This window comes from Hypomesus nipponensis, chromosome 11 (genome assembly GCF_054491055.1).
Source record: "Hypomesus nipponensis isolate SF chromosome 11, ASM5449105v1, whole genome shotgun sequence".
Lineage (NCBI taxonomy): Eukaryota > Metazoa > Chordata > Actinopteri > Osmeriformes > Osmeridae > Hypomesus > Hypomesus nipponensis.
The window spans coordinates 4,456,731-4,477,008 of record NC_140371.1 but is presented as its reverse complement, the minus strand read 5'-3'; the positions used below and the strand labels follow the sequence as shown (position 1 = coordinate 4,477,008).

The 20,278-nt window shown below is 47.9% G+C and overlaps 1 protein-coding gene across 2 annotated transcripts; it reads left to right on the top strand.

Annotated features, from left to right (window-relative positions):
- The first annotated feature begins 426 nt into the window (after positions 1-426).
- On the top strand, positions 427-16,471 carry cnnm1 (cyclin and CBS domain divalent metal cation transport mediator 1). 2 transcript variants are annotated; one of them, XM_084709416.1, is made up of 10 exons: positions 427-1,909; positions 6,571-6,714; positions 8,876-9,016; positions 9,203-9,372; positions 9,673-9,772; positions 10,278-10,423; positions 11,433-11,682; positions 15,009-15,110; positions 15,629-15,733; positions 16,363-16,471. In XM_084709416.1, exons 1-10 carry the CDS (start codon positions 427-429, stop codon positions 16,440-16,442), a joined length of 2,721 nt encoding a protein of 906 aa, XP_084565542.1. In that variant the 3' UTR covers positions 16,443-16,471. The 2 variants fall into 2 exon arrangements, with proteins under 2 accessions (XP_084565542.1, XP_084565541.1); XM_084709415.1 differs by having other exon boundaries at positions 15,009-15,113.
- Positions 16,472-20,278: the final 3,807 nt, after the last annotated feature.

Genomic DNA, 20,278 nt, shown 5'->3' with positions numbered 1-20,278 from the left:
TAGGACATTTCCTGGTTCTATTTTTAGACATTGCAGGACTGTGCAGTGTGCACTGACATTACGTCACTGTAGTGTTTTAGAGGGACGCTGCACGGTCACTGTCCTTTACCCCGTCACTCTCTTCCTGTTTCAGTCTCACTCTCTTTCTCCCTCCCATGTCTCCCTCTCTCGATATCTGTACATCTCACTCTCCCCTCTCTCCCTCCCTCTCACGATCTCTCTCTCTTTCTCTCTATCTCTCCTGACCCCTTTCTCTCCCATTTATCTCTCTCTTTCTCCGGATCCTCTCTCTCTGTTGCATCTCTTTCCTTCTCTCGATCTCTCTCTCTCATCATCATCATCATCATCATGACCACGGCTGTCCAGCTGTTCAGTCAATTCCTGCCGAGGCAGCGTAAAACACAAACCACGTGACCCAGCTCGCCAATGCCCTTCTGTAACTCATTCAGCACGATGGCTGCGGATGCTGCGGATGCTCTGCGCTCACAGCGCTGCATCCTGCATTCGTATCGCCTGGCTCTCGTCCTCTCCCCGCTACTCCTAACCTATCGACCGGCCACTGCTGGGGCTCTGCTCGGCGTCCGCCCAGAAGACACCACAAGCGGGGAGCTGTCCGTGCAAGATGGGATGCTGAGGGCTACTGAGGGGACCCGGTTCATGCTACGAGTTTACTACGCAGTCTCACCGGCTGCATTCAATCCCAATCGAACTCTGAACGGGAGAACAGAGGCTGGCCCTGCCACACCATGGATAGCGTTTATAGAGGAAACGTGGGAAGAAGGTGCAGAGGAGGATACGCAACCTGTCCGGCACCAAAAACGGAACCCATGTGTGGAGGAAAGCGCCCGGAGCTCTGACATCGAGCTACTGGGTTCTTTCAGGTCCACTTCCAGCCAAAACTCAGTTCTTGTGGAATTGCTCGCCAAAGACCTCCGGAGAGGTGAGAAGATCAAACACTACTCCATGTGCGTCTTCGACGGAGCAAAATGGGAACATTTCAGGAGCAGGGACTATTGGCTTGCGGTGGCGGAGAAACCCCACCAAGCAGACGTGTGGCTCCAGGCGGGAGTGTCGGTGCTGTTACTGGGGCTGTCCGCGCTCTGCAGCGGGCTCAACATCAGCATGCTTGCTCTGGATCCCGTGGAGCTCCGGGTGCTCCAAAACAGCGGCACCGAGAAGGAGCAGAAATACGCGCACAAAATTGAATCTGTGCGTAAACACGGGAACTACATCCTGTGTACTGTGGTACTTGGCAACGTGCTGACCAACACTTGTTTTGTGGTCTGGATGTGCATGATTATAGGAATGACCCCCCTCTCCACGGCGTGTTGCACCTTAGGGATATTTTTCATAGGTGAAATTCTGCCACATTCGGTGGCCTCTCGACACAGCCTCGCTATCGCCTCTAAGACGATCTGGGCCACGCGGTTACTGATGCTCGTGTCCTTCCCTATCTCCTACCCCGTCTCCAAGATCCTCGACATCATGCTACACCAGGAGATCAGTAACTTTTACACCCGGGAAAAGTTGGTGGCCATGCTGCGGGTCACCGACCCTTACCACGACCTTGTTAAAGAGGAGCTCAACATCATCCAGGGAGCGCTGGAGCTGAGGACTAAGACCGTGGAGGACGTGCTGACCCCGCTATCCGATTGCTACATGCTGTCCTCGGACGCGGTCCTGGACTTCTGCACAATGTCTGACGTGATGCAGAGCGGGTTCACGCGGATCCCGGTGTACGAGAACGACAGGTCGAACATCGTCGATATCTTGTTCGTTAAGGACTTGGCCTTCGTGGACCCCGATGACTGCACCCCGCTCAAAACCATCACGCAGTTTTACAAGCACCCAATGCACTGCGCGTTCAACGACACCAAGCTGGATGTGATGCTGGAAGAGTTTAAGAGAGGTAACCCTCCACAGGGTCACGCGAAAACTTTTGAACATTTACAACCATTATAAAGTCAAACTGTCATCTTTAAACTGTGACTATCTTAGTCTCAGAGCAGGACGTTTTTAACCTGGTTTTAGTTTATTAGTTTAACCAGAGTAAGCTAAATAGGCTCATTTACATCTGCTGTCATTGGCAAGGAATACATAAAAAAAAAAACAATACAGTACAGAACAAATACAATACAATAATTAAAAACAATACAATTAGCAAAATTCACCAACAGTAGGCTTAATCAAATATAAAACATAATCATACAAAATATACCTTATTTGTTGGAAACAATTGGTTCCATATACAAAGGTTTAGATCAGGGATCACATGATTTGTCTTGAGATCTGTTTTAATAAGGTGTCCTTACTGAAACTTGTGCATTCTCTTATATGGGTGGGAACAAAGTTGAATTGATCTGCTGTTTTGACTGACAATGTTGATTGTCCAGAAGCAGTTTTCCTGATGTACTTAGATGGTCTTACTAGCATCCCTACAGAGTGACACACATTGTTTGTGATGATTGCACTTGTACATCGTTTATCAGGTTATACTGTACAGTTTGCAAAGCCATGGATATTTCTCAAACTAACGAATGCAAAATTTCAACAACAAAAAACAAAACATAAACCCGTTGAAATTGTTCTGCAAGGCCTGTAATAACAAATTCATTTCTAAAATGCTGTAATCCAAAGCAACGTACTGAGGGGGAGATTTGCTAGAGCTACTGGGCTGGTGCAGACTTTGGTAGAACAACTTGTCCAAAATTAACCTTCCAGTCATGGACTTACATATGAAAGTGAAGTGCTCAGACAATGCTACAAGTGCTGAATATTCAGACATCAATATCAAGGTCAACATGTCCATTGACTTGAGTCGAGGTCTATAGGTTGGTAACATGTGTGTCCTTAAAAAACAAAGTGGGAACTATTCTCCTTGTTTGTGTAACCCATGAAAAGGGAACGCAAATCGAATCCTTCTCTGGTGTCCTCGCTTAGGTCGAAGGACAAAGAGGCCAGTTTCCAGGATGTTATTTAAAATTGCATCATATGTGACAGTTATGTTGGGACCCTTTGAAGTGATAGTTACAGAGAGTGCATGGGCTCAGGCTGCAGTGTCTGACTTACAGTAATATGAAATGATGTAAGAGTTAATAGGAATTTCTCTCACACCAGAGAGTTAGAGAAACTTTCCTTTAAAGATAAGAAAAAATAAATAAATAATAGATGCTTTGATGGAGCTAGGTTGTGGAGATGGGTCAGAATAGGAACCAGTGATTCATTTTAGAGTGCTCACTTTCTCTATTAGGAAAAACAGCCATATCCTCAGTCTTGCGTCAGCACTGAGGGATAAACCCAGGGGGACCAAGACTGTCCATTTCTTTGTAGATAAGCACAGTCATTCTGAGATGATTCATTGAATTGACACGTGAAAGCCTGTCTTTCATGGTAATGCTGTCGGCTCCGACAATGTCGGCTCTCAACGCACTCACTGTCAGTGTCAGCACCCAGAAAAGCTGCTTTACCATGACAACCAATGTATGAATCATCGGTTCATTCAGTCTGACGTTCTCAGAGGAAAGTATTCAGGGGGGTGTGTGTCTGTGTGTGTGAGTGTGTGTGTCTGTGTGTGTGTGTCTGTGTGTGTGTGTGTCTGTGTGTGTGTGTCTGTGTGTGTCTGTGTGTGTGTGTGTGTGTCTGTGTGTGTCTGTGTGTGTGTGTCTGTGTGTGTCTGTGTGTGTGTGTGTGTCTGTGTGTGTCTGTGTGTGTGTGTCTGTGTGTGTGTGTGTGTCTGTGTGTGTCTGTGTGTGTGTGTCTGTGTGTGTCTGTGTGTGTGTGTGTGTGTGTGTGTGTGTATGGTAGAGGGGAGTGTGAGGGAGAGTTGAGTGGAAATAAGAGGAGAGGATGAGAAGACAAGAGTGGAGAGGAGTTGAGAGAAGGGAACATGGGAGGTCAGGATAGGAGAGCCCTCTTAATTAAGTCTTTGGCAAGTATTCATGAGATAACACATTCATCCTAAACGAATTTTCTTCCACTGAAACTTTCAGTACCACTGCAGAATACCTAGAAGTAGATTCCTGCATGAACTCGTGAACCCAGTTGAGAAATAGTGGATTGTTTTTTGTGCATGATTAGAAAGAGTAGATCTCACGCTATGCTATATTTCTGTGAAAGCAAAGTTCTCAGAGGCCGTGGTCTCGGGGATTGACCTCAGCTGTTTGTGTGTTGATGTGTGTGTGTGTGTGTGTGCTGATTACACTGTATGAGTATGTGTACTTGTGAGTTTGACCTTCTCTCTTAATCCCCATCAGCAGGGTATCACTGTGTGTGTGTGTGTGTGTGTGTGTGTGTTTGTGTGCATGTGTGATGTGTGTGTGTGACTTCCCGGGGCTTTGAAGTCCTCTTCCTGCTTAAGGGTCACCACTGGCTGAGCCTACTGTGATTACATGAAAAATTCAGCCACAACCTTTACCACCTTTCTTCATCCCTCTCTCTCTCTCCCTCTCCACCCCTCCCTCTTCTCTTCTGTTTGCATCCCACTCCCCTTCATCATACACCTCTTCCTCCCTTCCGCTCTCTCTCTTCTCTCTCCACCCCCCTGTCTTTCCCCCTCCCTCTCTCTTCTCTCTCCATCCTCTTCTTCTTCTCTCCTCTACCCCAGCTCAGCGCCCCAGAGAGCTGTGACTGGTTGAGAAAGCTAGGGCACCATGGGGGATATGTGTGCAAATGTCACTTTGATAACGTCATGCAGCAGCAGTAGAAACAGACATGAGTGTGTGTGTGTGCGTGTGCGTGTGCGAAACTGTTCCCTTCACCTGAAGAAGACTGTAGGTACATCTGTAGAGACAGATCAAGAAGCTGTCACACACGCAGAGAACACACACTGGAAGAACACCCCCCACCCCACAAAACACAGACACAAACACACTCATGGAAGCCATCCTCCCAAATTACACTCACACACCCACAGGCAAGTGCACACACATGCACCCCCCCCCCCCCCACACACACACACACACACACAGAGTACTGTGCCAGCCTGAAGCTAACTGGCTGAGCAGAAACTGTGAGAGTGACATTTGCGTGGGTCCTACTTACCCCATGGGCAAACCATGTGTGTGTGTGCGTTATGTAAAACAGTGATGTAATCCAGGCTCTGTCCTTGTCCAAGGGCCAGAGGGCTACTCTCACCTGAGCGCTCCAGACAGCCTCAGCCCCAGCCAATCACTGACTGTACCCTCTGTGATGTCACACTGTCAATCAGTCATCTGTGTTGTTGTGTTGAGGTCTGGATTAAAACCATCTGATCCTCCTAAAACAACATTTTGCCAGTGATTAGGAAGCTGTGTGTGTGTGTGTGTGTGTATTTATTCAGTGTTGGCATCATTGTCTGTTAGATATCTGTGTTGGTCAAAGACTTGATGCTGTTCTAACAGAGGCAAAACTTGTCAGAGCATCCCCCCTAAACTGAGACACAATACTGTCATGGTAACACACCACTGTCATGGCAACACAGCATCGTCATGGCAACACAATTCCAGATGCCAGTATCATCAGTCTACTCAGAGTTTACAGTAGAACCACTGACCAATTAAAAGTTCATTTTCAAGACGAGTATTGAGTTATGAGCAGTGAGTTAGTAAACTGAGGCTAATGTTGTAGAAGTGGAATCTGCTATGGTCAGCCTTAGGATGGAAAACGGATGAAAGACTCCCAGAGGGTGTGTGTGTGCCTGTGTATGTGTCTGTACGTGTTTCTATGTGTGTGTGTGTCTGTTTGTGTTTGTCTGTGCGGGTTTTGTGTGTGTATTGTGTGTCTTTGTGTCTGTGCGTCTGTAGGTGTGTGTATGTTGTTGTGTGTGTGTGTGTGAGCTGTGACTCAGACGGAGAGGCCAGTGGGCAGGAGAGAGATTAGCAGAGACAGTCAGTTTGACAGTCAGGATAACTTGGGCCTTACGTAAACATTGGGAGAGATGAGATTACGCAATCAGTCTGGGGATGCCTGTTTGTGCTGACTGTACTGCCCACAGTGCTGCCCTCTCCAAACACACACACACACATGCATGCAAACACACACACACATGCATGCAAACACACACACACATGCATGCAAACACACACACACATGCATGCAAACACACACACACACACATGCATGCAAACACACACACACATGCATGCAAACACACACACACATGCATGCAAACACACACACACATGCATGCATGCAAACACACACACACATGCATGCAAACACACACACACACACATGCATGCAAACACACACACACATGTATGCATGCAAACACACACACACACACACGCATGCAAACACACACACACATGCATGCAAACACACACACACACACACACACATGCATGCAAACACACACACACACATGCATGCAAACACACACACCAACCCGTGCACATGCACACACTGGCAGACACATGATTCTGCATAAACACATGAGACCTGATGTATTATTTTCTCTCTCTCATTCTCTCTCCCTCTTTCTCTTTTTATCTACCTCTCCTCCTCCTTCCCTCCTTTTTTTCTTTCTTTCTCTCTCTGTCTCCTTCCTTCCGTCCTTCCTTCCTTCCTTCCTTCCTTCCTTCCCTCCCCCAGGTAAGTCCCACCTGTCGGTGGTTCAAAGGGTGAACAGTGAGGGTCAGGGTGACCCCTTCTACGAGGTCCTGGGCATCGTGACCCTGGAGGACGTCATCGAGGAGATCATCAAGTCAGAGATTGTGGACGAGACAGACCTCTACAGTATGTCGGACACACACACACACACGTAAACACACACGTACACACCACTCTACACACACACATGTCCATGACTGGCTTCAATACCAAGGGTGTAGTACTGTAATCTGTTAAACCTTTTAACTTGAAGATCACATTCTCTTTCTCTCTGTCTCTCTCTCTCTTGCTCTCTCTTTTTCACTCTTGCTCTCTCTCTCTTCTCTCTCTCTCTTTCTCTCTCTTTCTCTCTCTCTCTCTCTCTCTCTCTTTCTCTCTCTCTCTCTCTCTCTCTCTCTCTCTCTCTCTCTCTCTCTCTCTCTCTCTCTCTCTCTCTCTCTCTCTCTCTCTCTCTCTCTCTCTCTGTCTCTGCCTCTCTCTCTCTCGGTCCTCTCTCTTTCTCTCTGACTCTCTCTTGCTCTCTCTCTTTCTCTCTGACTCTCTCTTGCTCTCTCTCTCTCTCTCTCTCTCTCTCTCTCTCTCTCTCTCTGTGTACCCTTTTATAACTTATATAATTGCCTTTCTAGGTTTCCATGCCTTACTTGCTGACTGTGTTTGTCTAAACTGAAACCCCAGATGTTTCTCTTCCTGTTTCTCTATGTCCCTAGCCTGTTGTCATGCTCATAATTCTAGTCAGAATATGAGTCTGAGAACTTTCAGTTGGGCTGTGAGTATGGGGCGTGTTTCAACCGAACTCGTAAAACAAATGCCTCTTTGCTCAATTGGATAGACCTACAACCAATCAGAGCAACGTAGTATGTTGTTTGTTCAAAACGAATTCAACCCAAGCGCTCTTTGGTGACGTGGTTGATTACGTTACTGTTGATCATCTGTCCATCATCATATAAAGCCATTTTATTGGTCCAAACAGATCCTGCTCGGACATAGTTTTTCCCCAACCGAGCTTCCCCAGACCCAACTTCCCGACCAAATTGTTTTGTGGGCGGGGCTAAATTGGTCTGGCAGCCAGGCTACTATGTCCCTGAAAGATGCCCTTAACATCTCCGCCCTGCTCTAGTTAGAATGCATTCTGAGTGGAGGAAGTGTGCCAGTGTGTGATATCATAAAGCTTCAGATGTGTCTATGCCACGCTGTGTGTGCTGTATGCCAGCGGATGTGTGTGTGTGTGTGTGTGTGTGTGTTTGGTATATCTGTGTGTGCAGGCGTAAGCATTTGTTTGGAGATGCATATGTGTGCGTGGGTGTGTGTTGAGGTGCGTAAGCTGGCGAGCATGTGTTTTGGATGTGTGTGTGCGCGCATGTATGTTTGGGATGCGTGTGTGTTTGTGTTAAAAGATGCGTACATGCATATTTTGGGGTTGTGTGTGGACGTGTTTCGAGATGCGCATGAGGGCATGCGTGTGTGTTTAGGATGTGTGTGTGTTGTGTGATCTGCATGTGTGCGTAAATATAGCTCAGGACAGATAATCTCTGGGGACTCACATTCAGCTGTTCAGTAGGATCTAAGAAAACATCAACATCATTACCAGCCCAGTCATCAGATCATCCCATTCACCAGCCAGAGGTGTTTTCCTGCCTCAGATTATCATCAGATTAGTAATATGGCTATGCCGACGAGACAGTGTGGGGTTAATCTGTAGAGTTAGCCAGCTCTAGGACTCTAGTCTGTGGTAGGTGGACTGTATTAGCAATGTCATCAGTGACGATATGTGTTGTGGAGACTATGTTCTCTGGTCAGTAATAGTTGAGGCCACTGTGGTGCATCCGATTAAAATGCCTGAGATGATAAGTTGCTATTCATTGTACAGTTGAGAGGAATGGTGTTGGTTATATTTGCCTTTTTTGGGTGTGTGTTTGTGTGAGTTTATGTATCTGAACCCACACAATACAACACTCTCGCACTCTACACTATAAACCAAATGTCCGCACCATAAACTTCTGTAGAGGCAGTCCACTACTCTGCTATTCCCGCCACTGGGTAGCGTCAGCGCGAGCATCCCCAGACTGCACTCTGATTGGCTGTACCGAGTGGAGCCATAAGGGGTGCACGCACTAACGGCATGACCCCGCAGCAGCGAGAGGGCTGCTCATGTGTACAGTCGAAGGGGGCAAAACCATCAGTCCTTTGCAACAATATGTTTATCAGATAGAGTTAGATGTCTGCTAGATTAGCTGCCAGGGAAGCCATTTTGGATCCTTGGTGTGACCGTGTGTGCGTGTTCACCTAGCTGACAACAGGAACAAGCGGCGTGTGTCTCACCATGAGCGCAAGCAGAAGGACTTCTCGGTGTTCAAGCTGTCAGCGAACGAGCTGAAGGTGAAGATCTCTCCTCAGCTGCTGCTGGCCACACACCGCTTCCTGGCCACAGGTGGGCAGTCCACAGTGTGTGTGTGTGTGTGTGTGTTAGGGTTAAGGGAGAGGATAGGCGTGTGGCCCTGGTGTGTGTGTGTTTTTGTGTAAGCAAAAAAAACAATACTAAGTATAAAACAATTAAAATAAAATAGACAATAAAATGTAACCCCCATATATGACCCCTGACCTTTGACCCCTGTAGAGGTGGAGCCATTCAGGTCAATCCACCTATCAGAGAAGATCTTGCTACGCCTCATCAAGCACCCTAGTGTGATCCAGGAACTCAAGTTCAACCCCAAGAGCAAGCGCTGCCCCCAGCACTACCTCTACAACAGGAACAAGCCTGTCGACTACTTTGTCCTCATTCTGCAGGTAGGCCACGGAGCTACACACACACACACACACACACACACACACACACACACGCTCATGCACACACACACATCTGTGTGCATACACACACTGTGACTCTGTGCCTCTCTTTTTCATTCTCTCTCTCTCTGTCTCTATCTCTCTCTCTCTCTCTCTCTCTCTCTCTCTCTCTCTCTCTCTCTCTCTCTCTCGGTCTCTATCTCTCTCGGTCTCTCTCTCTCTCGGTCTCTTTCTCTCCCTCCCTTTGTCCCCCCACCAGTGATGCTTTTAGTTTGGCTCACTCTCAGTTTGGTGTTTCAGGGTCGAGTAGAGGTGGAGATTGGAAAGGAGGCTCTACGCTTTGAGAATGGAGCGTTCTCCTACTACGGCATGCCAGCCCTCCTACCAGCCCTGCCCACAGGTACCCTCCTACCAGCCCTGCCCCCCACAGGTACCCTCTTACCAGCCCTGCCCCCCACAGGTACCCTCCTACCAGCCCTGTCCACAGGTACCCTCCTACCAGCCCTGCCCCCCACAAGTACCCTCCTACCAGCCCTGTCCACAGGTACCCTCCTACTAGCCCTGCCCACAGATACCCTCCTACCAGCCCTGCCCACAGGTACCCTCCTACCAGCCCTGCCCACAGGTACCCTCCTACCAGCCCTGCCCCCCACAGGTACCCTCCTACCAGCCCTGCCCCCCACAGGTACCCTCCTACCAGCCCTGCCCCCCACAAGTACCCTCCTACCAGCCCTGCCCACAGGTACCCTCCTACCAGCCCTGCCCCCCACAGGTACCCTCCTCCCAGCCCTGCTTTATATAAAGAGAAAACGAAGGGGCCATTTTAAAACAAACATATTTATTTCTTTTTTTCTTTCTATCTCTTTGTGCATGTCTGTTTTTGTGCATTGTGTGTGTGTGTGTAGTCCTCAGGTATGGTTCACGCAGCAGTGGTCTCAACCAATCAGAATCTGTGCTGAGTGGCGTCAGTGTGGGCCAGCAGAGCTCAGGGGGAGGAGTCTATCTGCCAGACTACACTGTCAGGCAACTCACAGACCTACAAATCATAAAGGTAACACACACACACAAACACACATACACTCTTAACCCTACCTTACAAAACTACCCCCACCCCCCTCTCCTCCTCCTACTACCCCCCCCCCCCACTCTCCTGCTCCTCCTGGCCCACTCCTTCTCCGACCACCCCACTTCTCCCCCTCCTACTACCACCTCCTCTCATCCGTCTACTAACACCTCCTCTGCTAATTCACCTACCCCCTCATCTCCTCTTCCTCCTTCTCCCTTCTACTCCTACCGCCCAATCCTCCTCATCCTACTCCCTCCTACCTCCTACCCCCTTCTCTGCCCTCCACCTCCTATTCCTCTCCTCCTCCTATCCCCTCTTCCCCTCCTTCTTTAGATCAGTTGATCCAACTGGGGCTACGGGGACTTTGATGGAAAAGTTTGGATCCTGACAGAAAACAGATACATCCTGTCTTCCTACCTTGTGTAAACACACACACACACAGACCTGGTCACACACACACACACACACCCATCACCCACATACTGACCTGGTCACACACACACAGACCTGGTCAAACACACCCACATACAGACCCACACACACCACCACCACCCACAAAGATGGACACACACACACACCGCCCACTCAAACATACACACAGCCCCTTCTTAAGCACACACTTTCTGTTCCTTTAATCACAGGGATAAATGATCTCTATTTCCAGCATGAAGAATTTAGGATTAAAGTGATGGATGTTCCTCCTGACTACACTCACACAAACACGTACACACACACACACACACATGCACACAAATAGTAATTCTTTTGTTTCTTAGTTTCAGGGATATTAGCTGTAAAATACCAAGCTCTGTTGTTGATATTTATAACGATGATAAGATGAGGATGAGGTTGAGGAAGATGATGAGAATGTAGAGATAATGAAATTGATGATGGTGATGATGAGGATAACTATTTTGGTCAGGATGATGAGGATAGTGCAGATGATGATGGTGGGGATGATGACTATGATGATGATGATGACCTCCACCCTCAGATTACCAGGAACCACTACCAGAACGCCTTGACGGCCAATCGCATGGACACCTCCCCGTTGACCCCTGACCCCTCCGCCCTGGTCCCCGACAGAGGGGCCCGTCCCTCCGCCCCCGAGACGCGCTCACACAGCATCGCCCTGCCGCTCACACACACACACACGCGCCTGGGGCTGGCTCGCCTCTCACACTCCCAGCACCACACACGCCTCTACAGCACCTCCCAGCTCAACCAGAGGAACCGCATTGTCCGTGAGTAGAACGCCAGCACACACACACACACGCACGCACACACACACACACACACACACACACACACACACACACACAGGCATGCACATCATCGCCAACACACAAAGGCAAGCGTACACAGGTTCAATCGCAAAGAAACACACGAACACTAACACACTGACAAAAGCACACAGACACACACACACACACAGACGCTAACGCTTACACAAATGCACGCACGCATACTCATTGGTCACAGAGATGTGAAAGCAAGCGCACGCACACACAGACACGTATTCACCAACACTAACACACAAACACATACATGTACACTACAAACACACTGGCTGCCAGATGAGATAGAACTCATTAGAGTTTGCCAGTGGCTCGAGATGTTACGTCAGATGTCTTGTTGTTGTTGTTGTTTGTTTACTGGGTCATGAAGGAACCCAGAAGACTGTGGAGACATTCTGAGCCAGGAGAGCAGAGTGAGAAGTAGCAGAACTCCCATTTCAACAAGGCAGATGATCTGGATTAATGTGTGTGTGTGTGTAGGGGGCGGATAAGTGTATGTGTGTGTGTGTTTACATGTGTTTGTGTGTGGGGGTGTGTGAGTGTGTGTGTGTGTGTGTGTGTTTACATGTGTTTGTTTGTGGGGGTGGTTGAGTGTGTGTGTTTACATGTGTTTGTGTGTGGGGGTGGTTGAGTGTGTGTGTGTGTGTTTACATGTGTTTGTGTGTGTGTTGTGGGGGGGGCTGTTAAGCGTGTATGTACGTGTGTTTGTGTGTGGAGGGATGTTTCGTGTGTGTGGGGGGAGGGGCGGTGGAAGTGTGTGTACGGGGGCAGAGTAGAGGGGCAGTTGAGTTTGTGTGGGTGTGAAGTTGGTCTACATCTAATTTAACAGTGTGTGTGTTGCGTAACCTTCCTTGCAAGCAGACTCTTCATACGACCGGCACTCGGCTAAAAATAGCTCTCATTAAACTGCAACCAGCGAGGAGGACAGATTGGACGTCATATCGTTCAAAAATAATACTTTCGATAAAGAAACTCAGAAGAAACAGAAGCTTCAGAAACCCTCTGGCTAATTACAACCCACGAAGTGTTTGGCGATCATCACATTTCAAGTGCAAATGCGTTTGTCGTTTGTAACAAGTGCAAGTACACTGCCCGCTCCAACTCGTGTCCAAAGTCCCCTCGATCCTAAAACACACGGTGTGTGATGACACAAAGGGTAGAAGGTCAGAAGAAAAGCCAAGCTGACAGCTTGTTTGTCAGGTTTTAAAACAGGCTTTCACAAACAATGGGCTGTGACAGAGAATACATACATAGTAATGAAATCATTATGTACTGAGGGAGAAAGGGAGAGGGACACAGAGAGAGAAGGAGAGAGAGAAAAGAGAGAGAGAGAGATTTGGAGATAGATACAGAGAGCTTGTGAGCCCAAGCAAACCATGATTGGTTTCAAGACTTACACTTCCAAAGAGACCATCTGCTCTCTCACTCGCTGTGTGAGGCACTCCACAGTGTGTATGTGTGTGGGGTTGGGGGGTGGGGGGCTCCTGTCTAGCTTTTCTGGTAGGAATCAGAAGTTTCCAAAAAAATAGTAAAACTGGCTCAATTTATACTTCAAGTGCCGTTTCTAGTGGGGGGGGGGGTTAAGGTTTGGGTCTAGGGAGAGCATGTGTAGGGTTGCCAACCGCCCCGGTTTGTCCGGGACATCCCGATTTATGGGTGATTTTGATTTGACAGCTCCAGTCCCGTTTTCCAATCACAGCCTCGCCGACCGGTATTCATATTCAGTGAACTGCGAACAGGTGCGCGTGTCAGAAGGGAGCGCGAGTGCATGGAAATATTAACGCGAAGGGCCTTGCATCACCAGTGCAGACGACCATCAGAAGCTGAAAGCACTCCTGGCCTCAGCGATTTACCTGACTGAATTTGGTGAATGATGGTTTCAATCATTTGTATATTTTCTGGTATATCTAAGTTAAGTTACGCAGGAGCTCTGTTGACAGACTTAGCTAACGTTAGCTACAGCTTGATGAATTGAGTCATTGAACACAGGAGGAGAGAACGCAACGTTAGCCAGCTAGCTAAAGCTCCGAGAGAAAGTGTCCCGCAAGTGTAAGAACGTTAGCGTTCAGGGCGTCATCTCACATTCCCTTTAATAGCAGGCGCGCTTGTTCCATGGCGTAGGCTATTGCTGTTCTAATGGTGGTTTTGCCAGGCGCACGCCAGCAGAAGTTCACAGCGAGGAGACCGACATTCTCGTCACTCAGGGCCGTAAAAGACGGAAGTGACATTGCATGAGAAACCCACCCAAATTAGCTTATGTCTTGCCACTATTGGTCAAACAGGTTTGATCCGTCAGTACTGCAATTAGCCTGAACAATTTGGGTAGCCCTAAATGTGTATGTTTGATTTTTTTGTTCACATCTTCATGGACACCAATATGATTTCCCTCGTGTGGTAATATTTTGCCTTGTATTTATGTATGGTTTGCAAAAATGGAAACTGCTGTGTCTGCAGATGAGAGAAGCAAAGTGTATGTGCGTTGTGCACAGCACACACTACATTAAGGGCAAGCATGCGCCCCTAAAATAGCATCTGAATAATGCGCCACTGACTTTAGACTACGAATTGTTTTCTGAAACTGCAAAATAGCACCAGGGAACGTTTGCACCGGAACACGCCTCTTCTTTTCGCTGGACCGCCCCCGGGAGCGCAAATTCATTCCCTAATTTACCCACGTACGTCTGTGGAGGCAGGGTGCGAATTACGAGGGGGGGTTGGGGGGGTCTAATTAAGACTTGGAACCCCCAAAAGAGGTAAAAACAACAGGACGGGGGGGGGGGGGTCGATACACGCCCTGGAGAAGAAGCTGACCCCCCCCCCGATTGTCATATTTCGCACTCTGTGTGGAGGGAAACGTCCACTGTGCGTCGGGTGCCAAATAGGAATGATACATTCGTCGGTGTACAAAGATAGGGCCCTATATGATCTCTGTCATTGAAAAAACGTTTTTACACAACTCTCTAGCCCCGCCTGCTGACAGAGGTGTAAAACATCATAGCGGTTCAAATCCAAACTCGAACCACGTCTGTTTACATGTAGAAAGTACTTGACCAGGAGATGTGCGGTTGGTACACCCTCTTCATCTCTCTACGGCTTGACTTTAGGGCCCCACCAAAGGAAGTCACACTGAGGCCCCCTAAGATCCATATTGAAAACGCTATCCATCCTGAATACTCTGGGGCCAGTCTGCAGGGGCCCCATGAATCCCTGACCCTCTCCAGCTTTAGGGGCGGGGCTGTTGATGGTCCGGCCTGTGTCCCTCCTGTCCCCAGGCAGCAAGTCTGACGGCCAGAAGAGCCCCAGTGACTCGGTGTTCCTGAGGATGGATGAGATCCCCTACATCAGGGAGGACCGCCCAGAGAGCCAGGAGGACGGTGGTGAGGACCCACACTGGGTTATGGTTCACATTTAGCTTTTGATCCAAAGCGATGTGCGAATGGTGCATGTAGGAAGTCCAGCAGATGATCACGGAAGTGATCGGTGAAGAAGTGCACGGTGTGGCCTGTGTGTTGCATCACTTGAAAGGTGATTGGTCAGTCACTGTAACCGCGTGTATTCGACTCAACATCTATCTCTCACCATGTCTCTTTTCCTGTTTCTCTTGTTCTTTCTCTCTCTCTTTCCATCTCTTTTTTCACTCGCATTGTCTCTCTGTCTCTTCCTCTCTCTTTTTCTCTTTCTGTGTCTCTCTTTCCTTCTGTCTCTCTTTTTCCCTTTCCATCTCTTTCTCTATTTGTCTCTCTGTCTGCCTGTCTCTCTCTCTCTCTCTCTCTCTCTCTCTCTCTCTCTCTCTCTCTCTCTCTCTCTTTCTCTCCCTATATATCTCTCTCTTTCTGTCCTCCTTTCATTCTGTCCCCCCCCCCCCTCTCTCTCTCTCTCTTTCTCTTTGTAGATGCTGTGCCTGGGGAGCGTGACTCGTCCGCCTCTCTCTTTATCAGTTCTCTCTCTCTCTCTGGCTCAGAAGAAACACTGGGAAAGAAGCTGCTGCACAAACTGAGTGAGCAAACACACAGACACACACACACCCATACACAGAAACACAAACACACACATTACCTTGTTTGAGAAACAGATCTCTTCTGGCACAATATGTCCTAATTGATGCTGGCAGGTGTATCATAGCAAAAGAAGCTGAATTCTGCTACTACATCTCAACTTTGTTTAACTCTCTCCCTCTCTCCCTCTCTTCCTCCCTCTCTCTCTCTCCCTCTCTCCCTTTCCCTCCCTCTCTCTCCCTCTCTTCCGCTCTCCCTCTCAATTCAATTCAATATGCTTTATTGGCATGAATGTTCAGGTTAAACAATGTAGCCAAAGCAGCACAAATCAGATCAGAATTAGCAGTACTGTAATACTAAAACAAACATCCGTACAAATATTTATTGCATTGAAGGATGAAATGTATATATTTTTCAATGCTCTCTCTTTCCCTCTCTCTGTCTCTCTCTGTCCCATCTCAGTGATTATGTAGCTCTGCTAGTATAGCCCACCCTCTCTCAGGATAGTGAAAATGTGCATCCTGTTCTGCTCTCAAGGCACCTTGAAACAATGTGACACAAACACACACACACACCTTGTTACTGCATTTACACATTTTGATTCTCATAACTACATGCATCTCTGTTGTAGGTAACAAGAGGAGAAAAAGATCCCGTGATGGAGAGAAGAGTGTGGAGGGGAACACGGAGCAGCTTCATCTAAAGACCTAACACCTCCCTCTCCTGGTGGAGAGGAGATCCCAGCACCTCCTCCTCCTGTTCCTCCCTCCTGTCCTTCTTCTCTTCTTCCCTGTCTTTCTCCTCCTTTGACCTCCCATCAGCCCTCATCCTCCTATTGATTCGCCCCACCCTCCACCGCATCCTCCCCCGTGTCCTCCTCTGTCTCCTCTTCTCCTGTTCCTCCTCTTCCCCTCTTCTTCCTCCTCTCCCCCTCCTCGTCTGCCTCCTTTTCACCCTCCAATTCCTCCTCTTCACTCTTTTCCCCGTCTCCCTCCACTTCCTCGTCCTCCTCTTCCTCCTCCTAGCCTTCTGCCTATTCTTCCTTCTCCGCCTCCCTCTCGTCTCCACCCTCCTCTCGTATCCTCTCGTCCTCCTATCTCTGGGTGTCTTCCAGACGGACCCCCATCCCCAGGAGCAAGTAGCATTAGAATCCGGCAAGAAGCTCCAGGCTGTGCAGCATTAGCATGACGCTCGCGCGTTTGCATGACACCATCTTGTTGGAGGCCCAGTGGAGGAATTGGCCCTGCCCCCCACGCCTGCCGGCTCCTGTCGTCTCTGATGCGTCACTCAGGTCTGGAAAGTACCGGCAAGCCTCTCCTGTCGGCCTCTGTGTCTCCTCTGTGTGGGTCTGTGTTTTGTAAGGGGTCGTCCACACATCCCTGGACGTGATGGAGACCGTCACAGGCGTTTTTTATCCTGGTCAAAGGTCATTGACAACCAGGACTTTTCAAATCCTGGAACTGTAAAATCCTTGGTAGTCTGCGTAGTACACCATTTTAAGACCTCCATTTTGTCTACTGGTGTTTCATACTTTTTGAAGTGCATGAAGCAGTCTTTAAGATCCTGTCCTTCCTTGATTTAAATACACAGACTACAGCAGCTCCACAGCCAGACTACTGAAACATAACCTCCTCAGTCCCTCTGCCCAGCATGTTTCATGAAACTACCAGGAGATTGGTCACACAGAGGACAGGATGCTTTCAAGAACAGGACAAATATGTCCTTCTGAGCCAACACAACCTAAACTGAAGAGCGCCATCTAGTGTTGTGGGATGGAATGATGAATTGACCCGTCATCAAACTGTATTGCACATTTTTCTCTCTGTCGCTGCCCGTGAAGGGAACAAGGAGAGACCACAAATACAAAACTGAGCCAGTGGAAATGAACAGGAGTGACAAGAGACAAAGAAGCCTTTTGAATCTCGGCTCCTCTGTTAGACCCCTGTCATTCTGACCAGACGCCATCCACTGCCATAGCCATGACAATTGCACTCCAGCCAACAAGCTAGGCTCAATATGTCATGTACTGAACCTAACGAACAGCCAACCAGTTAAAGCACAACTTTTACAAACACAGGTACTTTTTCTCCATATTGTGGGGACTCTAAATTATTTATATATTATGACAAGCCATAAACTACTATGACTTGAAGGACTTCAATTTTCTAGCACCTTCAATGTTTGAAGAGAGATGCAATATTGAGACTAACCCACAACTGAAGACACAATCTGTTACCTGGTGTTTTATAACGTAGGTTTTGTTATGAGTAAATGGTTACTATCAGAGTTGATAGAATTACTGATGTTGAACTTCAGCCACTAGCATCATCTCATTACCACAGAGTAGATATGTACTCACACACCCAAGTTTACTACACACAAACACACAGAACAGTAGAACATGTCTATAGAACCAAAAACCCATCAGTAGAACGTAATAGTTGTATGAATGTAGAACACATCAACATAACATATCTATAGAACTCAGCACACATCAGTAGACCAAATCTATAGCACGTAGCACTCATGAATAGAACACGTTTGAACATAGAGTTCTCACTGTGCCATAGTCTCTTAGATGAGTCCACTGTACATATTCATGTTCTGTATCGACTGTGCCATCTCCAGCCCTTTGTTAACACACAGACACACGCACACACCTTTCTGTCTCCATCTACTCATTAGTCTTAATCCACCACCATCCCCATGGTTTCCTGTCAGCTAGTAAAAAACGATTTACCTGATCCCCTCATTCTGTACATGAGCCAACTTAGACCTGACAACCTGATATGAGCATTTATACAGCCATCATGGAGTCCATAGCCTTGTGTGGGCTAGGGGATAGAAAGCACTGGACTAAGAGCTAGTGATAGGACTGGACTAGGGTGTAGGTATAGCACTGTAAAAGGAGCTATAGGTTGGACTGGACTACAGGAGCTATTGATGTTGGATGTTGAGCTATAACTGGATTAGGAGCTAGATATCTGGACTCGTGACTGAAGATTTGGGCTAGGGGCTAGTGATATAACTGGATAAAGAGCTAGATACAGTATCTGGGGGCAGGACAATGTAGAGGGGGGGGGGGGTTGAAGTTGAGGAGGCTGGAGGAGACAGATCGTAAGTGTGTGTGTGTGTGTGGGGGGGGGGGGTGACGGGGGGAGGTGCCAGGTGCATGCTGGGCATGGCCTTCTGCCTTTATCAACCTTGAATATTCCACTAGTAGAAATCCCTAATAGCTTGACGCTCTGATTGTGCATGCACAGAGCAGATGTGAGGGCCTGACTGAGACCCCTCCGCTGGGTTTGGACCCAGGGAAGTCTGCAGGGGTTTGGGGGGGTGCAATAGCCACACTGGACGGTGGGGCGAGGCAGCAAAAAAGTCTGTTTGAGGCAGACAGTGAGCCATAAGACCCAGACATGAGAATCTGACAGTGAGGCTAGCTGCACAGCATAAAGGGCTAGCATGAGATAGAACCGTACTGCGGTGTGCTACAGTAGACTGTTATGGAAAGCTAGTTCCTGGCGTAGTTAGTGAGTGAAAAAAGACAGACACCGTGTGTTGAATGTGTTGAGATGTAGCAATAATGACGGAAGTCAACTTAAAACACCTGAACAGCAAGATTAGGTGGGGGTTAGACTAGACTGCTGGTGACATAGATTCTGTCAGATCAGGTCTGTGTTAGCTGCTCTTTATTGTGCAATATTAAAACATGATCCTGAGAGAGGAGGGAGAGAGAAAGAGAGAGGGGGAGGTAGAGAGCGAGTGGGGAGGAGGGAGAGGGAGTCAGAGAGAGCAAGAGGGAGCGGTAGAAAGAGAGTGGGAAAGAAGGAGGGAGAGGGAGGGGGAGAAGTGAGGTCATGCGTCACTGAGCTGCATTACAGGGATGGGGGAGGAGATATGACATACTTTGACGTCAAACCATTACCCCTTTTGAGCTAGTCTACACACACACACACACACACACAAGAGAATCTGGTGCAACTTTTAAAAGATAGAACAATGCTTTCTCTCTCTTTGGCTTACTCTGTATTTGATAACAATTTAAAAAAATATGTTTTATATTTCTATAGTTTCTAATGGCCCAAGTGCATAGCAACCCACTACTTGATTCAATTTCTACATGAGTTTGGATCCAGAGATGATATCAGGAAAAACAAGCCTAGTGTATGTTTCAAACCGAGAACCATGATCGCTTCAATAAACAGATTGAAACAAAGACCTCTGTTGTGATGTCATGTGTTTGTGTCTCGTCGTCATGGGTTAGGGTCACAGACTTCACTAGAGGATAGATACCTCATGGATCTCATGGCAGCTCATTCTCAGAACTAGATGGAGTACCAGGTTCTGAGAGGAACATTTTCTCATCCCTTCTTCAGACTGGTCACACTACTCAGTCAGTCACCACAATATATGGTCTGAACACACACACACACACACATGACAATCCCTCTGGGATGATAGACAAGCTACCGTACATCTAGCACACAGCAAACAAACACTTGACTGTGTCAAGCTTGTGTCGCTAATCCAGCAAGTATGACACAACC

Coding starts and splice junctions, on each gene's coding strand:
- cnnm1 (XM_084709415.1), top strand. CDS start 427: ATGCCCTTCTGTAACTCATTCAGCACGATGGCTGCGGATGCTGCGGAT. Junction 6,715..8,875: donor GGACGAGACAGACCTCTACA/GTATGTCGGACA, acceptor GTGTTCACCTAG/CTGACAACAGGAACAAGCGG. Junction 11,683..15,008: donor CCAGAGGAACCGCATTGTCC/GTGAGTAGAACG, acceptor TCCTGTCCCCAG/GCAGCAAGTCTGACGGCCAG.